Source organism: Phocoena sinus, chromosome 20 (assembly GCF_008692025.1).
Source record: "Phocoena sinus isolate mPhoSin1 chromosome 20, mPhoSin1.pri, whole genome shotgun sequence".
NCBI lineage: Eukaryota > Metazoa > Chordata > Mammalia > Artiodactyla > Phocoenidae > Phocoena > Phocoena sinus.
In genome coordinates, this window is record NC_045782.1 from 9,574,466 (window position 1) to 9,598,743 (window position 24,278).

At 51.2% G+C, this 24,278-nt stretch overlaps 1 protein-coding gene across 12 annotated transcripts in view; it reads left to right on the top strand.

The window, feature by feature from the left end:
* The window catches only part of MINK1 (misshapen like kinase 1), a 47,935-nt gene that overhangs the window by 13,271 nt on the left and 10,386 nt on the right, over positions 1 to 24,278 (top strand). For all 12 annotated transcript variants that reach the window (XM_032617704.1, XM_032617705.1, XM_032617706.1 and 9 more), the window contains exons 2-11: positions 17,726 to 17,791; positions 19,373 to 19,429; positions 19,521 to 19,646; positions 21,453 to 21,563; positions 21,980 to 22,070; positions 22,468 to 22,598; positions 22,892 to 22,946; positions 23,087 to 23,165; positions 23,402 to 23,577; positions 24,042 to 24,111. In XM_032617704.1, the coding sequence (XP_032473595.1) occupies positions 17,726 to 17,791; positions 19,373 to 19,429; positions 19,521 to 19,646; positions 21,453 to 21,563; positions 21,980 to 22,070; positions 22,468 to 22,598; positions 22,892 to 22,946; positions 23,087 to 23,165; positions 23,402 to 23,577; positions 24,042 to 24,111 (962 nt within the window). The remainder of the gene's footprint in view (positions 1 to 17,725; positions 17,792 to 19,372; positions 19,430 to 19,520; positions 19,647 to 21,452; positions 21,564 to 21,979; positions 22,071 to 22,467; positions 22,599 to 22,891; positions 22,947 to 23,086; positions 23,166 to 23,401; positions 23,578 to 24,041; positions 24,112 to 24,278) is intronic.

The following is a 24,278-nucleotide window of genomic DNA, read 5'->3' on the forward strand; positions in this document are numbered from 1 at the left end:
GCCAGTGTGGAATTAGGAGCTGGGACACGTGGTTCCTGTTTCAGTTCCCTCTAGTTTACAGGATGCGTGTTATCTCTCTGGGACTTGGTTTCTTTACTTGCAAAACAAGGGGATGAGAACAGTGGCTCTTAGTCAGAGGCTCAGTCAGAATCACCTGGGTAGCCTTTTTTTAACCCAGGCCCTGCCCTCCGGAGGTGATTTAGTCTGTCCTGGTATGTGTGTTTTCCCAGGTGATCTGATGCAGATAGCCTTTGAGAACTACTGGACCACATAATCCTTAAGCTCCCCCAGATCCAAGAGTCCCCTCCTCCTTTCTTTCCTCTCTTCCTTCCTAAATATCTTTGCGTGCCTACTGTGTGGGGTGGCCTGTTTGTTCTCTCTTGACTTAAACACATGAATGGGTCAGAGGTGTGCTTTGCAGTGTAGTATATGTAGGGAAAGGTGCGCTTATATGTGTGAAGTTGGGCAAAGGGGGAGTTGAGAGAAACAATACTGGGGGAGGGGTCGGTCAGGGTGGGATAACTGAGCGTGGTGTCTCCCAGCTGGTCTGGGAAACACAAGCACCTACTGTGGAGAGAGCTCAGGGTGGGGCGAAGTTGGAGTGTGGACGTGGGGCTGGGCATCCGGGAAGAACACAAAATAAAGGGAAGGTTCAGAAGAAGGTCTGAAGGACCGTTTGAAGTATGAACTTCAGTATATGTGCGTGCACTCCTTAGACTTTCCTGAGTGTTAGTGCCGCGGGAAGAGCAGGCAGACCAAGTGAGGACTGACCTGGAAAGAGGGCATTTTTACTTGGTCTTTGAAGATAGGGAGGGACCTGGTATAGTGAGGCCTTCCCCGTCACCACTCACCCCCAAAAGCATAGATGCTGGAGACAGATGTGAATCCTAATCCCAGATCTGTCACCTACTGTGTGACCCCTGGCAAGGTCATAACTACCCCCATGCCTCATTTTCGCCATGCGTCAAATGAGGGTAACAAGACCCACCTAACGGGGCTGTTTCAGGGTTAAATAAAAGTGTAAGTAAAGTGCTTAGCTTGGTAACTGCTCATTAGATAGGTGGTAGCCACATGGTTTCTCTTGTGAAAGTGCCCAGAAAGGGTGTCTCTTATGAAAGTTACCAGAAAGGTTCTGGTAACATTCCTCTCCTCCCTCACATTTCATTTGGGAAAGAGAAAACCACCCAGTGTATTGAGTGCAATCTTAACGGCTGTGGGTGGGTGAGTCACTAAGTCCCCAGGTGTGGGCCTGGCTTCCCCTTCCCTACCCTAGAGTTTTCTACCATCTTCCAGCTTCATTGGAAGAAAGAGCAACTTCAAAATCTAATATCTGAACTTGAAACTCCTGTTTGTCCTGCCCCCTGAGTCAGGAATTCCGGCAGTGGCTGAGCAGTGCCTCTGGCCCTGCATGCCCTTTTGTGTAAAAGCTCTGGGCCCACCCAGAGGAAGCAGTCAGCCAGAGTAGGGAAACCTGCACCTCATCCTTCGGGACATTCTTCTGGGGATACATGGCTTTGCTCAGATGTGAGAGACAGGACTTTCGCACAAAAATGTGTAAAGTGCTTTATGGAAAGGCACAGATTCGGGCGGGGCGCCTAGCCACGAGGATCCTCACTGGCCTTGCCTGGAGACTAAAGGCTCTTTCTGCTTCAGGGCCTTGGGCCTTCCCCACCCCTGACCTTTGCTCGGTTAACTCCGACTTGTCTTTTTGGTCTCAGAATAAATATCACTTCCCCAGCAGCCCTTTACTGCCCCCCGACACCCCAACCCCTATCATGACCTCCCTTTAATCTTTCTAATAGTGCCCTGTACTTTTTCTTATAGCCTATCACAGTTGAGTTTATGTAGTTGTGTAATTGCATCTTTAATGTCTGCTTCCTGTAAGCTTCACGAAGGAGGGGTCCATTTCTGTTTTGTTCATTGCCACATTCTAGTATCTGTCAGGCACTTGACGTTTGTTGAGTGAATGCATGAACTGGTCACAGGGCCCTAAAGTTGGCATGAATGCAGCCAGGGAAGGTTTCTTAGAAAAAAAGAGGCGAGACGGGCCTGGTGAAAAGTTGCGTGAGCATGTTTGCTCCATCCTGCTGGTCAGGAAATTCCTCCTTCTGTCTCACCTATATCCTTTGGGCTGTAATTTATTCTGAGTTGGTCCTTGGTGGGGCCGGAGAGTGGCTGGCCTCCACCCTTTGGAGAGTAACCGTTTCTAAGTCTGTGATGCAGATGACTAGTCCTTCCTGCTCCTTCCCCTGGGCCCCACCCTCCACCTGCTCTTCTCCCCACTGACTCAGCTTTGCTCCCTCTACCCTTCCTTCCAAGGTGTCTTTTCATAGTCCCCTGTCAGAGCCTTCCTTCCTAAGTACTCTCTCATGGGAATCTGGTTGGTCCCCCATCTGGAATTAGATAGAAGCCACACAGGGGTTAGACAAGTCACAGGCTTTCTCGGTCATGAAGCCTCTCCAGCCTCCTGCCTCGCGTTTGGGGACACCTGGCTCCCGCAGGAGGCTGTTGGCGATGAGGTATAATGGTTTGTTTGTGCTGCAGTGGAAAACCAGCAGTGAGAAAGCCTTATTATTATCCAGCCCGTGATTATTGTTGTCCTCCTCCGTGAGCTTGGTGTCTGCCAGCCTGAATGGGCTTGACATCTCCCCCTTCCAGCCTCCTCCTGCTTCCGTGCTCTGCCCTTTCTCACCCGAGCATCTGCTTCCCAGGGACCACCCCTCCCCCCACCCCTTTCAGCCCTACCTCCAAGGCCACCGTTCTTTTTTTTCTCCCTTCTCTCTCACCTGCCCTCCTCATAATTCTACTTTTTCATCTTGTTTCTTTTCTCCCGAGCTGCCACTTTTCACTCTAAATCCCAGTAACACCAGCAGTCTTGGTAAATCACCTTTTGACAGTGTTTTTCTTGCTCTATGGGAGGCAAGTCTCTTCATAATGACTGTGCAAATTTGTAGCACTTTGTGGATATCAAAATGTTTTTACATCCATGAACTCTTGTGGGATGGGGTTGGGTAGGTAAGGAAAAGAGGCTCTGGGAGCTTAAGTGATTTGCTGATTTGCCTCCATTACATGAAAGAATCAGAACCAGTGCCCAGGCCTTCTGATTCTTAGTGAGATACAAACACTAACCATTCCCTGTCATTCTATATTACTAGACTCCTGGCTACCTTTCTGCTTCAGCTAAGAAAATATTTCCCCGAGTTATCCTCTTATACTTTTGAACCTTCTTTTAAGTTGTCTAAGATGCATCTTTCTTCTGCCCTTCACCTAACCCAGCCTCTGCCTATTCCTTTCTCCTTTCCAAAATGCTTCGCTCTTTTCTCCTTCAGGAACCTTCCCCTTTACCTCTTCTTGTCCTGTTGCCTCCTGCGGTCTTTGGGTCCTTATTAATGTTTTCATTTGGGTTTAGCCAGCTATATAGGAGTTTGTGCCTTAAGAAAGTCCACTTTCTAGTAATACATGTTTACCAAGCATATAAATTAGGGGCGCTGACTCACATAACAAAAGAGGATTCACTTTTAGTAGCTGCCCTAGTACATTGCTTTTAAGTGAATATTTATGGATTATTTTGGAAAAATGGAGATAAACCCAAAACCTAGTGTTAGAAACCATTGCAGGAGGGAAAGGGGATGGTTCTTCCGGGTAACACCAAATTCCTTGTTTCTATATTTATTCATTCAACAGAAGGGTATTGAATGTGGCCTTGACCTCTAAGGCTTAGTCTTGCAGAAGACAGACAAAGAATCACAAAAATGTAATTGGTGCCATGAAAGGGGCCGTACAGAGTACTGTGGGAGCAGGATAGCCAGGGAAACTTCCTGGAGGAGGTGATGTCTGTGTTGAGGTCTGGAAGGATGGGCATGGGGCATGCAGGTAAAGGGGAGGGGAGAGATGCCCTTGGAAGGGTGGACAGCATGTGCAAAGACCCAGAGGTGAGAAGGGGCAAGGGGTATTAGAAGAACCGAGAGAAATCCAGTAGAGTGCATTCCTGCTTCTCTGCCTCCTCCCCACACCAGCAAGAAACAAATGACCTCAGGATGGGAACGGGCAGGGCTCCAGATTAACCATCCCTGGGATCATCAGCTGTAAGGCAGTCAGATCGGAGCTTAAGGAAGAACCTCTTTGGCCCACAGAAGGCAAATGGAATCCAGTGGACAAAGCTCTGGGGTGTGTGTGCCATGCCTCCTTGGATTTGCCATCAGAAGACTAAACAGGTTCCACTTTGAAAACACTTAACGTCTTGGAGCCTTGGTTTTCTCATCTGTGAAATGGGGGTATTAATTCCTGCCTGGCTTCCCTACAGGTCAGAGGCGCAAATGAGATAATGACTGTGAAAGCACCTGTAGATTGTGGAGAGCTAGGTGATTGGCTGATGGCAGCAGTTGGTGAACTTGATTCTCCTGGTTACAGAGACTGATTGTGGTGGCAGAGCCAAGGTCAAACTCTGATAGCTTGTAACATTTTAAACGCAAAGGCCTTAAAAAGTTGAGACTTGAGAAGTGAGTATTAGAGAGGTAAAGGGAAGATGCCACCTCAGCTGCCTAGAAGACTTTGCAAGATCTTCCGGTTCTGGGCAGGGGGATGGCTAGAATGACCTCCAGCAGTCTTCAGACCTGAGGCTGGGGGTTGTCCCCCCAGCCCTGCAGTTCTCTGTTTTCCCTTAGGTTCTGGAGGCAGGAGAAACCTCAGAAGCAGGCTGTTTATCTTTTAGGTTTTTTGGTTTATTTTTAAATTTCTGACTGCAATGGTAATTTTTTCCCTTTCCCTTTCCCCACTTCTCCAGCTCAGCGTCAGAAAGAGACCATCTGTCCCCTGCCTTGCTTGCGGCCATTTTAGAACCAGCACAAGGCTGCTTGAATTCTAGGCCCCTCTTCTCCTCCCCTCTCTCCTCTACCGCCTGACCTCTCTCCTCTGCTCCTTCATCTAGCTCCCTGCTACCCGCCTCCTGTGGGCCTCTCCATCCATGAAGACCTCTGGTCTGGATAAAGCCCCCAGCCCAGGGCCTGTGTCTGGGGCAGTCGTGTCTGTGGGGAACCTGGGCATTGAGGTGTGGAGGGGAACTGCTCCCAGCCCGGCTCAGGCAGGGCTCCTGTCTGCTCTGACTGGTTTCTGATCAGCATGGTATTTGTGTCTGTGCGTGTGTTGGGTCTGGACTTGCTTCTGCCTCTGCATGTATCTGTGTGTGCATGTGCGTGTGTGTGCGCGCGTGTGTGTATGTTCGTTCATGTTCGTGTATATGTCCTTCTGGCATAGAGACCCAGAAGGAGTGACTTAAAAACTACCCTTCTGCCAGCACATAAATATCTCTCCTGGTTTCTTTCCCGCCCCTCTACTCCCAGGGCATACTTGATTTCCTCCCCTCCTGCACTCCTTTCCCGTAAAAATACTTCAAATATGCCGATAAACAGAGGACTAGTACTTCACAGTGTGGAACCAGAATAAAAGGATGCAATTCAGTTCCGCAGTGTGAGGGGTAGGTTTATCTAGAGCAGAGTGGAGCGTCAGTTTTAGAGAGTAATGAAAGCTGGAAAAGGAGTTTTTTGAAGGCCGTCCAGTTTATTACTGGATGTTGCGGACAATGGGGAATTGAGGAGGTTTTAACCTTCCTTTCGAGCACTCTCGTCCAGTTTGTTGGCTCAGTGAGGAGGTGCCATGACGATCCTTCTGCCGGCTTCCTTTTTCCCACGGGAGTATTTGTCTTTATGCTTTGGCCTTGGGCCCGCTTTCCATACTGAGCCCTTGGGGTAGGAATGGGCGTAACAGGACACGCTCCCTGGGTTGGCAGGGTTGGCAGAGGGTAGATGGAGGCTGACTCAGGCCTCGGAGGGCCACCTTCTGTTGACAGAGGCAGGCGTCTGGACCCCTTGGGTCCTTGGGGCTGTGTCTGCTTTCTCTGCTTGGGGATGAAGGAAGAGGTGACCTGATGAAACTTTTCCTGCCCCTCCCCTACCCCCAGCCCACACATTCATTCCCATTTGCCTCCTCTTAACCCACGTTCTTTCTCCCAAACACACACCCTCCCATATTTCTGCTCCTATGCATACATACACGCACATCCTCTATATAGCTGCTCCCAGCTAACTGAAGGACATCCAGTGTCCACCCTCCACCAGAACACCCGCCTTCTGCCGCCACACTCCCCCCGCAGCCTCTGCCAGCACTAAGTGTGCCTGCATCTCTGTGGGATTCGAGCTGCTGGGGAAACCTGTCTGCCTCTTTCTGGTGGCGGCCCCGATAGAAGGGCTTTAGGGTTAGTGATCTGGTTGGTAGTGGGACTAAGGGATGGGGTTTAAAGCTGCATTTGTGCGGCAGTCAGTGTTTGAGTGCATAGATGGTTGGTGTTTGGGGGGCGGGTGGTTTTGAGGCCGCTGATGAGCTTCTAGCAGATTGAAGGTCCCCCTCCCCCAGGCTGTGCCTTGGTACCAGCCCTGCCTTTGCCCCCGCCTCTTCCTCTTTGTGTGGGCCTGCTGGGTCACAGGAAGAGCTCAGGAAAACGGGCCTATTGTTTTCCTCAGGGAGGGAGGGCGAGAGGGCCTCTCCACCCAGCCTAGTCTCAGTACTAGATAAATAGAGGCTCCACGGGCTCTGGCAGCCCCGCTCTTCCAGGCAAGAGGGTGGTGTGGCTCCAGACTCCATCCTGCCGGCTCTCGTTGGTTCCCTCTGTGGACCGCAAGTTCCCATTCTCTCTCCCTAGTGGCCCCACGGTTCTTTTTCCCGTCCCTCATCTGTATCCCAGGTTTCTCTGAGTCTGTGGTCCTCTGTGGAGTCCTGGTGTGCTTGGCAATAGGAGGAGGTGGGGCTGTGGCCCCCCTCCCCAGCACTTGTCCTCCTATCCCCCCGACCCTGGCACGGGCACCCGCCTCCTGGCAGTGTTCCCCCATTTGGGGTAGGATGGCAACTTGCCCGGGTTAGGGAACCACACTGGATTCAGCAGGAGGACCTGCCAGGGCATATCCCAGTGAATAATCACTGCCGGGCCTGAAGCACAGGAGAGACCAGACTTTCCCTTGTCTCTTTCCCAAGGATTCTCAGCCCTTCCCAAGCTTTAGAGTTCTAGGTCTTTGTAGTTCTTTCTACCATTCCTGCAGCTTCCTAGAATCTCCTGGAATTCTTAATGGATGGGCCCTTCCAGCTCAGAAATCTTGTAACTTTAAGACTCATGGGTCAGCAAAAAAAGCGGGGGACAGATTTTCCTATCCGACCTGCTTCTCCTGCAGTTGTCTCACGAGCAATCTTACCCCTCATGTTTTAGCATATGTAACTCTTCTCCACATGTTAATTCTCTGTGTTAGTGTCTGATTTATAAGCTCCTAGAAGGTAAACCCAAGGTTTAAGAAGGCAGTCTTTGGCAGGCAGTTTAAAAAGATGCTGCAAATGTTGATAATAACAGTTTGCATTTGTTAAATACTTCAAAAACCCCTGTACCCCTCAGGGGATTTCATCTATGTGCAGAGCAGACAGCACACATGTCTCTCCCCACTTGGAGGTGGACGATCTGAAGCAGCACAGGGGGACGCATGTGTTGGAAGAGGTGTTATCGGTGGAACAGCCCTGGGGCTGAGGGTTTGATCTGCCAGCTCTGGGCCACTTCAAGAAATGTGACCCTGGGACTTCCCTGGTGGTGCAGTGGTTAAGAATCCACCTGACAATACAGGGGACACCGGTTCAAACCCTGGTCCGGGAAGATCCCACACGCCGCGGAGCAACTAAGCCTGTGCACCACAACTACTGAACCTGCGCTCTAGAGTCCGCGAGCCACAACTACTGAGCCTGCGTGCCACAACTGCTGAGCCCACACACCGTAACTACTGAAGCCCGCGCACCTAGAGCCCGCACGCCTGGAGCCTGTGCTCCGCAGCAGGAGAAGCCACCGCAATGAGAAGCCCACGCACTGCAACGAAGAGTAGCCCCTGCTCGCCGCAACTAGAGAAAGCCCGCACCCAGCAACGAAGACCCAACGCAGCCATAAATAAATGAACAGATAGATAGGTAGGTAGACAGATAGATAGAAATGTGACCCCAAACGAAGGCCCAACGCAGCCATAAATGAATGAATGAATGAATGAAAGAAATGACCCCAAACCTGAGAGGCTGGCCTCCTTTTGCCCCTTCTGTCCACCCCTTCATCTGATTCCACCGTGACCCCAGACCGCACCTGTACATTTCTAGGTACCCACACACTAATTGTGAGGGAGCAGTTGGGGTTTTCTCCTTTTCTCCTTCCCGTGTCCTGCAGCCGTGGCTCACGGCTCCCTGTCCTTGAGCTTCAGCTATTATCCCCGCTGCCACCCCATCCCAGCCAGTCCTCAAACATCGATGCATAAACTCTTTCACGTTTTTCTCTTGGGAAATAGTCACAGCGTTCATTTTTCACCTAATCTCAGTTAGTCCTACTCCTGCATTAAAATGATTCCTTGGTTTCCAGAGAAGGAAAAGGAGAATGCCAGTTGGTGCTGGCCAGGGTCAGAGTAACTGCTTTGTTGTCTGTCAGAGCTGTGTTCGCCATCTTCCCCTTGTGCTGTCTCCAGATACGAGCTGCGGGGGGGGATCCAGGGAGCCCCTTGAGGGTCTGCAGAGCAAGGAAGAAAGAGCCCAAGGCCAGTTTGTTCCCAGTTCTCTCCTGGTTAGTCCTGGTGAGCAGAGCCCACGACGAAGGTGCAGGTCGGCGCCTTGGGAGGGATCAAGGCTCCGTGCCCAGTCCTCTTGTTTAGCTGACTTTTATCGAGCACATAGCATGTCAGATGCTGGGGAGATTCTGAAGCGTAAGGCAGTGCCTTTCAGGAAGTCTTCGGGCTACAGCTGGGGAGACTTAACTCACTCGAAATCATTGAAGGGGGACTTGGAGGAGAAGAGTCTGAAGGGACAACCCATTCCGTCTGCCCCCTTGCCCCGCCTCCCGCTGCGTGTCTCCTCTTTACCCACCCAGCTGGGCACCTCTTCTCTCCCTCCAGCCCCTCCAGCTCTTTTCTTTATCCTCCACTTCTTACAGAACGCTTTCCTTGACCAAACCCACCTCTGCCTTGTTCTGCTGGCATTTAAAGGTTAAATCAACAAGCATCTGAGCACCTCCCGGGTACTTAGAAACCCACCTCGTGCTGTAAGGAAAACAGGAATAGGCACCAGGCGATTCGAGAGTCGTGCGAGGGCAGCATCCTGCATGAGCTGCATGTCACTGCACGTGTGCACGTGCGTGTCGGGATGAAATGTGCGTGCGGAACGCGGTCCTTTGTGTTGCACCTGGAGGCACATCTACCCGGAGAGTTATTGCAGGTTACGTCACTGCTGTCTCTTCATACCTGAACACGTACAATTATGAATCGTAAATGACATCATACGACATCAGGCCCGGTGCCGTGTAACATCTCTGGCAGTTTTTGCCCTGGATGAGGGCGTCTGTCAGGTGGCTCAGAGCCCCACTCTTCAGTAATGGATTCCAACACTTCTATGCTGCCTTCCACAACCTCTCCACCAACTGAAGGCTTTATAGAGTTCTAATGTATCAAATATATGGAGGATAAGAAATGCTTAGTAACATAAACCCTAGTGAGTGAAAGAAAGTAGCCACAGCCTGTCACTCCACGTGCTCACAATGCAACAAAAGTGATTTTGCGTATGATACAGGTTCCAAGCTGCCCGGGTAATATGATAAAACATCTGGGCACCCATATCAGCACAAGTCTGCAGAGCTCTCATACCAGATGGTACCCAGGTATCACCTGAGCGTGGTTCCTGCCCTGGAGGAGCTTCTCTTCTACTTGGGGAGATGAGACATAATCATGAGAAAAGCTAAATGGTGATGGTGTGATCGGGCTTGTTCGGTCGCAGGGAACCTGCTTGAGTGAGGTTGAAAAAAGGGATAGTTAGAGCAGAGACTCTGGAGCCAGGCTACACGCATTCACATCCTGGCTCTGCCACTTAATTAGCTGTTGGGAAAGTTACTTACGTTCGCTGAGCCTCAGTTCACTCATGTGTAAAATGAGAATCATAATAGTATCAATGTCGTGGAGTTCTGTGGGGTTAAATTCAGTGGTATGTGTAAAGCTCTTAGAACAGCACTGGCTATCACTGCTGATTTTTATTTACCTCAAGGTCCAGAATCTCACCGCAGTCCGAGCACATGAACTGCATGCAGCATACATGGCCAGTTCCTTGGAGATGGAAATGTAGGGTGGAGCTGGGTCGTGGTAGCACCAGGGCACGGGGAGAACCAGTCAGTCTCCCCGTCACTTCCCTCTCCCTCCATTCTGCTCACAAACAGCCTCTGATTTCCTTTACTGAGATAAGAATGGTCTCTGCAGCCCTGACTCTCCGGGTACCTATCTGGCATCTTCCCTCTGGGTTTTAGTTGGAATGGCTGAGAGGGAAATTTGCCCTCGTTCGTCTCTTCTCTTGGTCTTGGACTGGCTACCTTTGGACCAGGAGCCCATCTCTTGGACTCATGAGCTATGACTAGGGCAAGAAAGGGATCAAATGATTGAAAACATGGTCCCTTAGGCAACAGGAGCTTTGATCAGGGCAAAGCAGGCCTGGGAGTCAAATTTTGAGGTCAGACCTTGGCTCCATCACTTCCTGGTTGTGTGTAATCCTGGGCACGTCATTTAATTGCTCTAAACTTCCTTCCCTGTGAAATAAATATGCCAATAGCACCTATGTTAGAGTTTGCTATGAGATTATACTTCTAAAGTGCTCAGCAGTACCAGGACCAAAGAAAATGCTCAAAAAGTGTTAGCTGTTTAATTATTAGAGGGATATGGGGAGGGTGGGCAATGAAAGACATCTGTGAGACAGAAAATGTGGGAGATCTCATGAGGTAGTCAAGATAAGGGCCACAGGGATGGGACAGGTAATAGCATTCATTGCTCAGAGGGTCCTGGGAAGGCTTTTAGACCCCAGCTTAAATATGTCGTCCTTAGTAGAGACTTCCCCTGATTCCCCAGACTTGGTCAAGTTTGTTCTCTTAGCACCCTGTGCTTCTCCGTGGCACATGAGCGGTACCACAGTTATAATTAAAGGATTGTAGACTTTTTTAGTGTCTGCCTCCCCCACCAGAAGGGAAACACCCTTACGGCAGGGACTGCCCCATTTCACTCATTGCTGTATTCCAGAGCCTAACACAACTCCTGGCACACAGTAAGGAAGTAATACATAGTCATCCGGTTGGCAGCTTTGTGGAGTGTGGACTTGAGCATTTAGAATCATAGAGTTAGAACTGGAAAGTTTTCTTGTTGAAAGGGAACCCAGAGAGGTTAAGTGACTTGCCCCCAGACACACAGCCTGTTAGCAGCAAAGCCAAGAATAGAAACCAGGTTGCCTAATTCTATATCATATACATGGTTATATTTTATCATTGTCTGTGTTTGTCTCAGGACTTTTTCACATGTGTTATTAGACCAGAAGCACTTTGCGGGGCTCCCTTTCATGTTAGTAGGGTAGCTTTCTTAGAATGGAAATTGTCACTAATCAACAATAATTGAGCGTTATGAGAGGGGCTTTGGGATTATTATTTTTAATAACAGCGCTATGGATATATAATTCACATAGCACAAAATTCACCCTTTTAAAGTATTTTAAAGTGGTTTTTAGTGTATTCACAGACTTGCTATCACCACTATCTAATTTCAGAACATTTTCATTTCATTTCAGCCCCAAATAAAACCCAGTGCCCATTAGCAGTCACTACAATTCCTCCCTCCTTCTAGCCCCTGGAAACCACTAATCAATCTACTTTCTGACTCTATGGATTTGCCTATTATAGACATTTCACATAAATGGAGCCTTACAATATGTGGGTTGTTTTTTTTTTAACTGTCTCCTTTCATTTAGCATAATGTTTTCAAGGTTCATCCATGCCATACCATAGCAGGTATCATTATTTCATACCTTTTTATTGCCTAATAATATTCCATTATCGGAATATCATGTTACTGGAATATCCATAAATGGATATATCACATCCATTCATCAGCTGATGGACATTGGATTGTTTCTACTTTTGGGCTGTTATGAATAAAGCTGCTGTGAACATATTATGTGCAGATTTTGGTGTGGTCATATGTTTTCAATTATCTTGGGTATCTACCTAGGAGTAGCATTGCTGGGTCATGTGATAACGCTCTGTTTTACATCTTGAGGAACTGCTAAACTGTTTTACAAAGTAACTACACAATTTTACATTCCCACCAGCAATGTATGAGGGTTCCAAGTTCTCCAGATCCTCGTCAGTGCTTGTTATTATCCATCATTTTGATTATAGCTACCTTTGTGGGTGTGAAGTGGTGTCTTGTGGTTTTGGTTCCCATTTCCTCAGTGACTCACGTAGAACATCTTTTCATGTGCTTATTGGCCACTGTATATCTTCTTGGAGAAATGTCTATTCAGATCCTTTGCCCATTTTTAAGTTGGGTTATTTCTCTTTTTTATTGTTGAGTTATTTTATTCTTGAGTTTCTTTTAATATTCTGGATACAAGTCCCTTATCAGATATGACTTTTATCTAGACACAAGTCCCTTATCGCTGATACATGATTTGCAAATGTTTTCTCCTATTCTGTGGGTTGTCTTTTCACTTTCTTGATGCTATTCTTTGAAACACAAAGGTTTTAGATTTTGATGAAGTCCAATTCACCTTTTTTTTGTTGTTGTTACTTGTGCTTTTGGTGTCATATGTAAGAAACCATTCCCTGATCCAAGATTACGAAGATTTACTCCTGTGTTTTCTTTTGACTTTTTTGTTGTTTTAGCTCTTACCTTTTTAGGTGATCCAATTTGGGTTAATTTTTTGTGTATGGTATGAGATACGGGTCCAAATTCATTCTTTTAAATATGGATATCCAGTTGTCCCAGCACCATTTGTTGAAAAGACTATTGAATGGTCTTGGTACTCTTTTTTTTGTTTGTTTAATAAATTTATTTATTTTTGGCTGCGTTGGGTATTCGTTGCTGTGTGCGGGCTTTCTCTAGTTGCGGCAGGCATGGGCTACTCTCCGTTGCAGTGCAAAGGCTTCTCATTGCAGTGGCTTCTCTTGTTGAGGAGCATGGGCTCTAGGCGCGCGGGCTCAGTAGTTGAGGCTTGTGGGCTCTAGAGCGCAGGCTCAGTAGTTGTGGCGCACGGGCTTAGCTGCTTTGCGGCATGTGGGATCTTCCTGGACCAGGACTCAAACCCGTGTCCCCTGCACTGGCAGGCGGATCCTTAACCACTGCGCCACTAGGGAAGTCCCGGTCTTGGTACTCTTGTTGAAAGTCAATTGACCACAAATTTAAGAGTTTATTTTTCGATTCTCAATTCCAGTCCATTGATCTATATGTCTGTCATTATGCCAGTATCACTGTCTCTCTTTTTTTTTTTTTATGCTGTCTTGATTTCTGTAGCTTTTTTTTTTTTTTTTTTTTTTTTTACGGTACGCGGGCCTCTCACTGTTGTGACCTCTCCCGTTGTGGAGCACAGGCTCAGTGGCCATGGCTCACAGGCCCAGCTGCTCCGCGGCATGTGGGATCTTCCCGGACCGGGGCACGAACCCGTGTCGCCTGCATCAGCAGGCGGGCTCTCAACCACTGCGCCACCAGGGAAGCCCAAAGATATCTTTCTTTTTTAATATTTATTTATTTATCTGGTTGCTCCAGGTCTTAGTTGCGGCAGGCGGGTTCCTTAGTTGTGGCATGCGAATTCTTAGTTGCAGCATACATGTGGGATCTAGTTCCCTGACCAGGGATCGAACCCAGGGCTGCATTGGGACCTTGGAGTCTTATCCACTGTTCCACCAGGGAAGGCCGATTTCTGTAGCTTTATAGTAAGTTTTTAAGTTGAGAAGTGTGAGTCCTTTAACTTCATTCTTCCTTTTCAAGATTTCTTGTCTCTTTTGGATCCCTTGCATTTCCATATGATTTTTAGGATAAGCTTGTCAATTTCTGCGAAAAAAAAAAAAAAACCAGCTGGGATTTTGATAGAAGTGCCCTGAATGTGTAGGTCTTAACAATACTAAGTCTTCTGATCCATAAATACGGGATAGCTTTCCATTTACTTAGGGCTTCTTTAATTTCTTTGAACAGTGTTTTATAGTTTTCAGTGTACATGTTTCATACTTCTTTGGTTCGATTTATTCTTTCTGACGCTATTGTAAATAACTGGAATTGTTTTCTTAATTTCCTTTTTGGAAGTTCATTCATTGTAGTATATAGATATAGAATTGGTTTTCATGTGTTGTTCTCGCATCCTGCAACCTTGCTGAACTCGTTGATCAGTCTAATGGATGGGATTAATATGTGAAATTGAGGTTGAAATTCATGGGTTGGATAGCTTGTGGTGGGCTAGAGTGGCTAGAGAAGATTTCTTGGAAAAAAAAAACCAAAAAACAAACAAAGACCTTGGGATTTGGCTTGGCTGACAAGAGAGGTCATTTTTAGGGAGGGTCGGCCACATGAACATAGGGAAAAAGGGGCATGAGTTGAGTCAGTGCAGACGGAGCTGCCACAGAGCTGTTGTAGGAGAGCTGTAGCACTCCAGCACTGTGACTCCACTCAGATCTCTGCTGCTCACCGACAGTCCTGTACCTTCCATTCACCTGTTATTAACTCCCTAAAGCAGCTCGGTCTCTCTGAATGGGTCCATTGACCCTCTGCCTTGGAATCACCCAGGGGATCTGTTAAACATACAAATTCCTGCTTCTCACGCCAGACCTACGGTGCTAACTCAGACTCTCTGGAGTAGGATCCTAGGATTCTTACATATCCTAAAGGGCCCTGTGTAGCATCTGTTCCAAGCTTTTCCAGCTCATTCCTCAAGTCCCACACTCCTACTTAGCAGAAGATCTTCCCTCCGACATAATCATTTAAGTCAAGGTCATTGGGTCTTCACGGAGTTCCCCCATCTTCCTTCCTCTTTGACCTCAACAGACCAGTGTCCCTTCACGTCTCATCTCTTCCTGTCCTTAACTGTCTGGGGCCTCATTTTCCTCACACAACTGAGAGGAAGCTGGACTGGATAAAAAGTCTGCTCTGCAGTTTCAGGGGACAGAATTAAATTCAGAGTGGGAATCTCAGGCAGGGACCAGTGTCCCTTCACGTCTCCTCTCTTCCTGTCCTTCTCTCTCCCTCCTTCGTTAGTTACCCGCACCCTTGTCCCCATCCCTTTCCACCTCCCAGCAGCTGGCTGGACAGGAAGCAGGGTCCTGAGAACAGAGTCTGAGCGCCAAGGGAAAGAGCTGGAGAAGGCCCACAGTGACATCGCTACAGAGCTGTGCCTGTGTGCAGAGGCGACCAGGACCGCCTGGTGGCTTCCCAGGAGCAGAGCACCTCCCTCTGGGGGTGCCTCTTCTAGATCATCATCGAAGAGGGTGGCCAGGCACAAGGACAGGCAGATATTGGAAGGGCCCACATTTAAAGCCAGATCAATGGCATAAATCGTATTTGAACTGTGGTATTACTCATTTCTGGGCATTCTGAATCCTTGGGTATGTGCGTCAGGGAGAAATAGGCACTGTTGTATTTCATCATTGCTGTAATCCAGTGGAAGATACAGTTTACATACTAACACATACATATGCACACGTGTACATCATTTAAAAAATCAGTTCGTCAGGCATCATCAGTCTCCTCCTTTTGGCTTCTTCCCTTCCATAAGCGTGAGAGATCTTCCCTATTTTGCAAACCCTGGTGTCTGACCTGCTGCCTCCTCTGCTTTTCCCCCTTCCTCTCAAAGTAAGACTTCTCCAGAGAGGGTGCTGCACCCAGAGCCTTCACTTCCTCATCACCCTGCCTCCCCAGCCCCCGCTGTCTGCCTTCTGCTCTCACAGCTGCAGTTTCCACAGGGATGCCCAGTGGCTCCCCCAGTGCTAGGGCCAGTGGCACTTCTCTCAGTCCTCTTTGACCGCCTCCCCTCCGGTGTCTGTTCTGTTCGCCAGTGTGCAGCACGTGGCCCTTCCTCAGAGGCTGGCCTTGGCCCTTCTAGTCCTCTTTCCCTGTGCACTCACCCTGGATACCATGTCTCACACTCACGAACGTCCTCTAAATCTTTATCTCCAGACCCTTGTTTCTAGCTGCCTGTTAGACATTTACTTCTGTGCATCCCCTAACATCTCACACTCAACATCCAAACCCAAACTACTGTCCCTTAGCAGGGCCTGGCCTTCCCTACTCTTCAGTTCTTGTCACCACTCAGATACCACCTCTTCCAGGGAGCCTGCCTGAGATTTCCCACTCTGAATTTAATTCTGTCCCCAGAAACTGTAGAGCAGACTTCTTATCCAGTCCAGCTTCCTCTCAGTTGTGTGAGGAAGATGAGGCCCCAGACAGTTAAATCCTTGCTCGGAGACACACAGCTCTGTTCCCGCTAGAAAGTCACTCTCCAGCGCTCTTGCCTCTACTCCAGACTTGAGTGCCGTCGATTTCTCTCATGGCGTGTAATCATAAACCGCAACATGTCCATGTTGGGGTGCTTGGCCTGTCTGTAAAATCATAAGGCCCTTGAGGGACCATCCATGGTTCTCATATACCATTGAGACCCCCATTGTGCCTAATTGAGGACTTGTGACGCAGTCAGGGCACAATAAATATTTAGTGGGTAAATGAAAGAAGGTAAAGTCACCTGACAAGTCTCCCCTGATTAGGGCCCAGCCCAGTGCAGGGCCGATATAGACACTCAGGCAATATTTATCGGTTGGTTAATGATGGGGCAACTTCAAATACCCGGCTTAGGTGCTGGGATTCCCTTCCGTGAGCAGCGGGGGGCCATGCCCGTTCTGGGCAGAGGAGTAAGATCAGGAAAGTGCTGTTTCTGGCAGCAGCAGCAGAAGGCAGGATGGCGAGGCGGGCGCTCCGGAGAGGAGGAGTGAAGGGATGGGTCTGGGGTGGCACCTTCAGGAGTGGAGAGGAGGAGACAAACGGGCATCTTGAAGGGAGAAAGGACAGGGTGAGTGTGAGGTGGAGAAGGAAGGGAGGGAGAAGAAGAGGCTGCAGAGGTGGACTTTGGTGAAGATTGTGCTGCTATTAAGAAGCAGAGGGTCCTCCCTGGTGGCGCAGTGGTTAAGAATCCACCTGCCAATGCAGGGGACACGGGTTCGAGCCCTGGTCCGGGAAGATCCCACATGCCGCGGAGCAACTAAGCCCGTGCGCCACAACTACTGAGCCTGCGCTCTAGAGCCCACAAGCCACAACTGCTGAGCCCGGGTGCCTAGAGCCTGTACTCCACAACAAGAGAAGCCACAACACTGAGAAGCCCGTGCACCACAAGGAAGAGTAGCCTCTGCTCACCGCACTAGAGAAAGCCCACGTGCAGCAAGGAAGACCCAACGCGGCCAAAACTAACTAACTAACTAACTAAATAATAAAAACTAAAATGAAATAGCTTGTGCCAGGCACCGTCTTAAGCATTTTATGGGCATCGCCTCGTTTGAAGTTGACCCCAGCCCAGAGGTGGGTACTCAGGTATCCCTGTGGTGCAGACAAGGCCACAGGCTCTCAGTTTGTCACCGAGTGTGGAAGCAGCAGCATGTCTGGATAGCCAGAGGGGCTCTGACTTCCGTTTTCTCTCCCCTCCTTCTGACTTTTCCCCTAGAACATGAACTCTGGCCCAGCCCAGGAAGAGGGCACCTGGCTGCCAGGCCCCCCTGCAGCCCCACGTAGTCGTGTTCACCCTCGTCTCCGGGTTGAATAGCTCTTCCGTGTTTCTCGCTACATGGCCCTGTTCTGAGGTGCTGGCGCCTTACTCTTCCTCCCTCCCCTCCCCCCCCCAGGACCCTGCTGGAATCTTTGAGCTGGTGGAGGTGGTCGGCAATGGAACCTACGGGCAGGTGTACAAGGTGAGGCTCTGTGTGCAGCAGCGGGGCCCACCCCCATGGGCCTCCTCTGGAGTGGGCCCCAGCCTGGAGATTTGAGGGGGGCGGGGGGCCCTGGCAAAGGGCGGGGGAAGGCCAGGGAGGGAGGGAGAGGAGAGGGATAAACGTCACGAGGGAAGGAAGCAGCAAGAAGTGGGGTGTTTTGGCTGGGCTCTGTCTGAGTTTAGAACTAGTCCTGGGTGTGGCAGGAAGTCTGGAGCTGGGTGGGGTATGGACAGGGACACGGAGCGGGGGGAGGGGTCTGGGGACGTGTGTGTCGCTCAGAGGTGCAGTTTTGGCTTCTCCTGGGTTGGTGGGACCTAGTGGGTAACCTGCAGAGGGGAAACAGCTTTCTTGAGCTCCCCTGAGTGGCCTGCTGCGGGGCTGGAGCCCGAGCTCAGGCCCTCTGCTTTTGAGGCCGCCTCTCCCCCCACAGAAGTGGCATTTCCTTGACCACTGATTGTGGCTTTTAGCCTGGCCAGCCCAGCCCTTTCACGTGGTCTGACCACTGGTCACACTTGACTGGGGGAGGCAGTTGCAGCAGAGAGATGTTCAGGGCAGGTGCTGCCCCAGAGCACGTACCTGGCTGCCTTGTCTCCAGATACAATGCTCGGTCTTTTCACGAGTCTCCTCTGCGTCTCAGGGGCCTGCGTTTCCTGGGTCACTGGGACCACCTGCCTGTCTCTTACCCTTCTTCCCTGTAAGCTTTGGGAAGCAGGTGCCCCCCCATCCCCCTGTCTCTTGCCTAGTTGTTGCCATGGAAATAGCAGCTCTGTGTTCTACTGCTTCTCTGGGCTTGGGGTCGTGAAAGACTGCTGAGGATAAAAATAATCCATGGCTGGCAATACCCCCACCCCACTCTTTCCCAGGAAGCCTTGGACTTTCATACCCAAGCCTGAGATGGCTCCTGCTAGGAATTTCGGAAGGATGGGGGGCGGCGGGGGGGATGGCAGGGACACACTCTAGAAGAAGTCTCTTCCCATTAGCACTGGTGATGGCATTGACATGTCAGTCAGCCCTTCTGTGTTTCTCCGAGTTCCCTAAAATCTCAGCTCTATTCTTTCCTGTGGACAATAATAAAAAGCCTTGTGGGGGTGGTGATTCTGGGAAAGGCCTCCTGACCAGAGGGGATGGATCAGGAAAGCACCCAGGCAGTTTGTCTTACATAGAAGATGCTGGAGAGGCAAAGCCCTCCCAGCCTCGTCCCCCAGCTCCCTCCAGCTCCGTCTGAGGATGGAGAGGTATCTTTTACTCCCCATTCTAACTTTCAAACTGGGACGTCTAAGCCAGAGTGCCTGGAGCAGAGCACAAGGGTCTCTCACTCATCCCTCTTGAGCATTTCAGGGGAGGAGACCCTGCATCTTTATCCAGCGTAGCACTTGGAATCCAGCCTCGGTGGTTTTCCTGTAGCCCTCTGTCTATGACCAACCCATAAACTGAGGTGTCTAGCCACCGTGAGGGGCACTTTGTAAGACAGAAGACAGCCAAAAGTTGTGGCCTCTCCCATATTAAGCCCTTCCTGAGCATAGACCCTGATCCCTCCATGCCTGGCTCTCTGTCCTGCAGGGTCGGCATGTCAAGACCGGGCAGCTGGCTGCCATCAAGGTCATGGATGTCACGGAGGTAGGGAGCTGTGTGGGGCAGAGGGAGGGTCAGAGCATTGAGAAGGGGGCTGGGAGGGACTCTCAGGGCTCACCTCCCCGGATTCACCTAGGATGAGGAGGAAGAGATCAAGCAGGAGATCAACATGTTGAAAAAATACTCTCACCACCGCAACATCGCCACCTACTACGGGGCCTTCATCAAGAAGAGCCCCCCTGGGAACGACGACCAGCTCTGGGTGAGACGCGTCCCTGGCCTGCCCACCTGCCCCTCCCCCAGTTAGTCCGTCCATTCTCCCGCCTTTGTGCACAGCTCCTGGGAAAGCAACACATCAAAATATTTGTGGGTGTTGGCAAGACCCGAACCCCTCCTGGCAGTGCACAAGACTTTGTGGACGATTACTCAGCCACAGCTTGCTGTAGCTCTTTTGGGCCTCCCCCAAATTCTCTCCTGGCCAAGAACATTCCTAAGAGTTGTCGCCCTCCCTAGCCTGGGCACTGGTGCCAGCTGATTCCCCAGCCTCACCCTTTCTGGTGCTCAGCCCAGCACAGAGGAGAGGGCAGAAGGGAGCACAGCCATGGCTGGGGGGCTGGAGCTCATGCCAGGTCCCCCCTCCCAGCAGTTGCCAGACAAGTACTTATTGAGCACCCTCTATGTACCCTGCACAGATAGTCATGAGTCGTGGTCCCTGCCTCCAAGGCACTTAGTCTTTTTTTTGGGGAGACAGACACACACACACACAGAAAGGTGAGTAACACGTCAGGTAGTGTGTAGTGGGTGATCATTGAGGGCTAGAAGCTGAGCGCTAGTGACCAGGTGCCCCGCTGTGGACCTGATGGACACCATCCTCCCCTCCTCCCCCTGTGCTCTGCTGTGGGAGTTGGAGGCCCCAGATGCGGGCCGTATGCAAATTACCTCTAGTGTGCACACAAATGTATGTATCCCAGCCAACATTTTTTTTTTTGCATTAGATGCGGCTTTTAGAAAATGTACAGTGAAAACATTTGGACAGGCATACTGATCCCCTGGGACTTTTTTGGCCGCTGCCTCTGGGTCCCTAGAGGAGACCAGCCGGGAGCTCTTCTCATCTCCCTGCCTCGGCCCTGCCTGTTTGCGGAGTTTCTGCCGAAGTCTCCCAGGTTCCCTCCTGCAGTTCTTTGGTAGCCCCATGCACTGTTTTGTCTCTAGCAGACCTGGGGACTTCTGACTCTTAGCGTCTTTCTTCTCTCTTGGTCGGGGATTGGCCAACTTTTTCTGTGAAGGGCCAGCTAGTAAATATCTGGGGCTCTGTGGGTCATAAAGTTTCCCACAACTGTTCACCTCAGCCATAGATAATGCATGCATGGGAATAGGAGTGTCACTGGATTCCCAGAGATCTTTATGTAAGACACTAAGGTTTGAATTTCATCTGATTCTTCCTTTGATATTTTTTTTTTTTTTTTTCCTTTGATATTTTTAAAAATTAAAAAAATTTTTTTGGCCATGGCATGTGGGATCTTAGTTCCCTGACCAGGGATCAGACTCACGCCTCCTGCAGTAGAAGCATGGAATGTTAACCACTGGACCACTAGGGAAGTCCCCTTTCTTTGATTTTTTTTTTTATTCCAACCATTTAAAAATGTAAAAACCACGCTTAGCTTCCTGGCCATAGACTGCCGACCCCTGCTCCAGAGGAGTGGTTCTTAACCGTTTGGGGTTTATGGATCCCAGGAGGATCTGATGAAAGCTTCGGACCCTTCCCCAAGGAAAATGCACAAACCCACATCATTTTGTCTACAATTTTAGGGATTCCTTGGGCTACTACTCAGGACCCAGACCATCTCCCTCAGCCCACCTACCTTGTCTTTCCCAGATGTGTCCCCTTCCCCTTTCTTCCCTAATCTCAGCAAGTTCTGTAGCCTTTATGAGGGGTCTCACGGCCCCTGCTCTCCAGCTCATACCAGTTCTGGCCCCAAGGACTCCAGTCCTCCTCCAGGGGCCTGGCAGGGGAAGGAGGCCTTGCCTGACAGATGCTTTTCCTTCCGGTGCCTCCCTGGGACCATAGCTGGTGATGGAGTTCTGTGGTGCTGGTTCTGTGACAGACCTGGTGAAGAACACGAAAGGGAACGCCCTGAAGGAGGACTGTATCGCCTACATCTGCAGGGAGATTCTCCGGGTGAGTGCCAGGGCCCTCCCCGCCTCCTCCTCCTGGGCCAGCCCCTGTGGAGCGTCTCCCTGGACGTGGACCCTCCCTGCACACACGGGGAAGGAGATGGAACTGTGCCCTCTTGGAGGGGCAGAGGGCCTGATGCCGGTGCGGGTGGAGGCTGAGGGCCAACCTTGGAGAACACTCAAAGGAAATGGGCCCCTGTTTCCCAGCACCGCCCCTTCTCCACCTGCAACCCGGCAGCTGGATTCCCCAGGGCCACCACTCTGAGGAAGCTCCCCGCAAAGTTCATCCTGTACTTGGGCCCCTGGGTGGAGAGGGGCAGCTCCCTCAGCCCAGCCCAGCCCAGACTGATGCCTCCCCCTCCCCTCGGCTCACATCCTTGTCCTCTAACACCAAGGCTTCTTCCCCCTCTACTGCCCCAGGGTCTGGCCCATCTCCACGCCCACAAGGTGATCCACCGAGACATCAAGGGGCAGAATGTGCTGCTGACGGAGAACGCCGAGGTCAAGCTAGGTATGCCGACGCCCTCTGACCTCCAGCACGGAATGGGCCCCATTATTCCTTCCCTCCGGTGGCTCAAGTCCAACTACCCATGGGCTGGGAGGTTTGCTCCTCTCCTTCTGCTGAAAATCACCCGAGAACTTGTTTTTCCTGCTCCCTGTTAGGTCCCAGGTGCTGTGCAGGCCCCTCTGGGGAGATGGGATTGTTTGGCTCCTTCCGCCTGGAATGCTGTCCCTTGGTCCTTTCACCTTGGTTTTTCCCCCAGACGCAGGAAGACTAAGTCAGGGTCTTTGGGATGTTGATGGGGTGAAGAGATGGCCGGGAGTGGCCAGGTAGGACTCGCGGACGCCAGCACAGACGAGGGAGCAGACGTGGTGCTCCATCACAGCCTCTCCCTCTGTCCTCCCAGTGGATTTCGGGGTGAGCGCGCAGCTGGACCGCACTGTGGGCAGGCGGAACACTTTCATCGGGACCCCCTACTGGATGGCCCCCGAGGTCATTGCTTGCGATGAGAACCCTGATGCCACCTACGATTACAGGGTACGGAGCAGAGAGTAGGCGCGTGGAGGCAGCCAAGGGCAGGAAGGAGGTGTGGGGGCAGTGGGTGGATTGAAAAATAGGGGGAGCTTGAGCAGGTTGGGGAGCAGAATGACGACCTAGGGTCATGTTAGCAGTGAGAGGTTGAGGAACGTTTTGTGGTCAGGAAAGTACGGATGGGAAGGTTGGGGGAGTTGGAGGACAGCGCAGGTTGGAGCACAGGGGCCTCAGGAAGGGCGTGGACCAGGAAGAGTGGTCGGGAACGTTCACCTGTCCCTCTTCTCTTGCCTCCACAGAGTGACATTTGGTCTTTAGGAATCACAGCCATCGAGATGGCAGAGGGAGCCCCCCGTAAGTGCAGAGGCTGGGAGAGAAGGGAGGGCCCAGAAAGAGCTATAGGGAGGAGGTGGGTCGCGGGAGGCCTGTGGCAAGAAGGACTGCAGGCTCTTGGCCGGGCGGGAGGGGCTGATTGCGTCTCTTCCGTGCGCCAGCTCTGTGTGACATGCACCCCATGCGAGCCCTCTTCCTCATCCCCCGGAACCCGCCACCCAGGCTCAAGTCCAAGAAATGGTAGGTCTCTGCGGGGTTGGCGTCTAGGAAGGAGGCCCTCGGACAAGGCCTCCACCTCACCCCCTGCATCCAGGCTTGGGTCTGCACCAGAGAAGAGGGGGCGGGCGGGCGGGGGCGGCACTGCAGCTGGGGAGCCAGGAGCCTGGTGTTGGGATACAGGGGAGACAGGAGGGAAGTCAGGGTGGATTCCCCCCTTCCGAGGGGGCCCTCCCAGTGTGAGCCACCATCGTTTCCAGGTCTAAGAAGTTCATCGACTTCATTGACACGTGTCTCATCAAGACTTACCTGAGCCGCCCACCGACGGAGCAGCTGCTCAAGTTCCCGTTCATCCGTGACCAGCCCACCGAGCGGCAGGTCCGCATCCAGCTCAAGGACCACATTGACCGATCCCGGAAGAAACGAGGCGAGAAAGGTCAGTGGGCAGAGGGAGGTGGCGGGTCTGGGACACACACAGCCCCTGCTCCTCTTCACCAGCCCTGGCTCCTCCTGGCTCCCCTTCAGGCCCCCTTCCAGCCCCAGCTCTCCCTGTCCAAAGAGATCTCCTTTCCCAAACTTCCAACCCCAGAGGGCTTTTTCCTCTGTCACCGCCTGATTTAAGTCTGCCTTCCACTTGAGGGCTCATGCTGAGCACGTGCATGTGTGAGTGCATGTACACCTCCCACCACATCCTGCCCACCGTGGGGTCTAATCCCGCATCTGCGTCCAGGCCCAAACCTGCGACCCAGCATCACCCCGTTGCTCCAAGGAGGCGGGTGGGGACCCAGGAGCGTGGCCATCCAGACAGACCTTATTGGTTATCCCCATCTAAGGTTTCCCTAGCCCAGGGTGGGGTCTGGGGCACTGGGTGAAGAAACAGCAGTGATCTCCCCCCTGCAGAGGAGACAGAATACGAGTACAGTGGCAGCGAAGAGGAAGACGACAGCCATGGAGAGGAAGGAGAGCCAAGGTGGGCTTGGCAGGCGGAGGTTGGGGACCATCGCTTACCGTCTGCGGGGGCAACAGTGGTCCTTGGCTTGGGGACTCAGTCTGGGGGTGGTGGGCACAGACAGGTAGACCCATAAGATGGAATCCCTGGGTGCTAGATGGAATGGAACGAACGAATGAGCAAGAGGT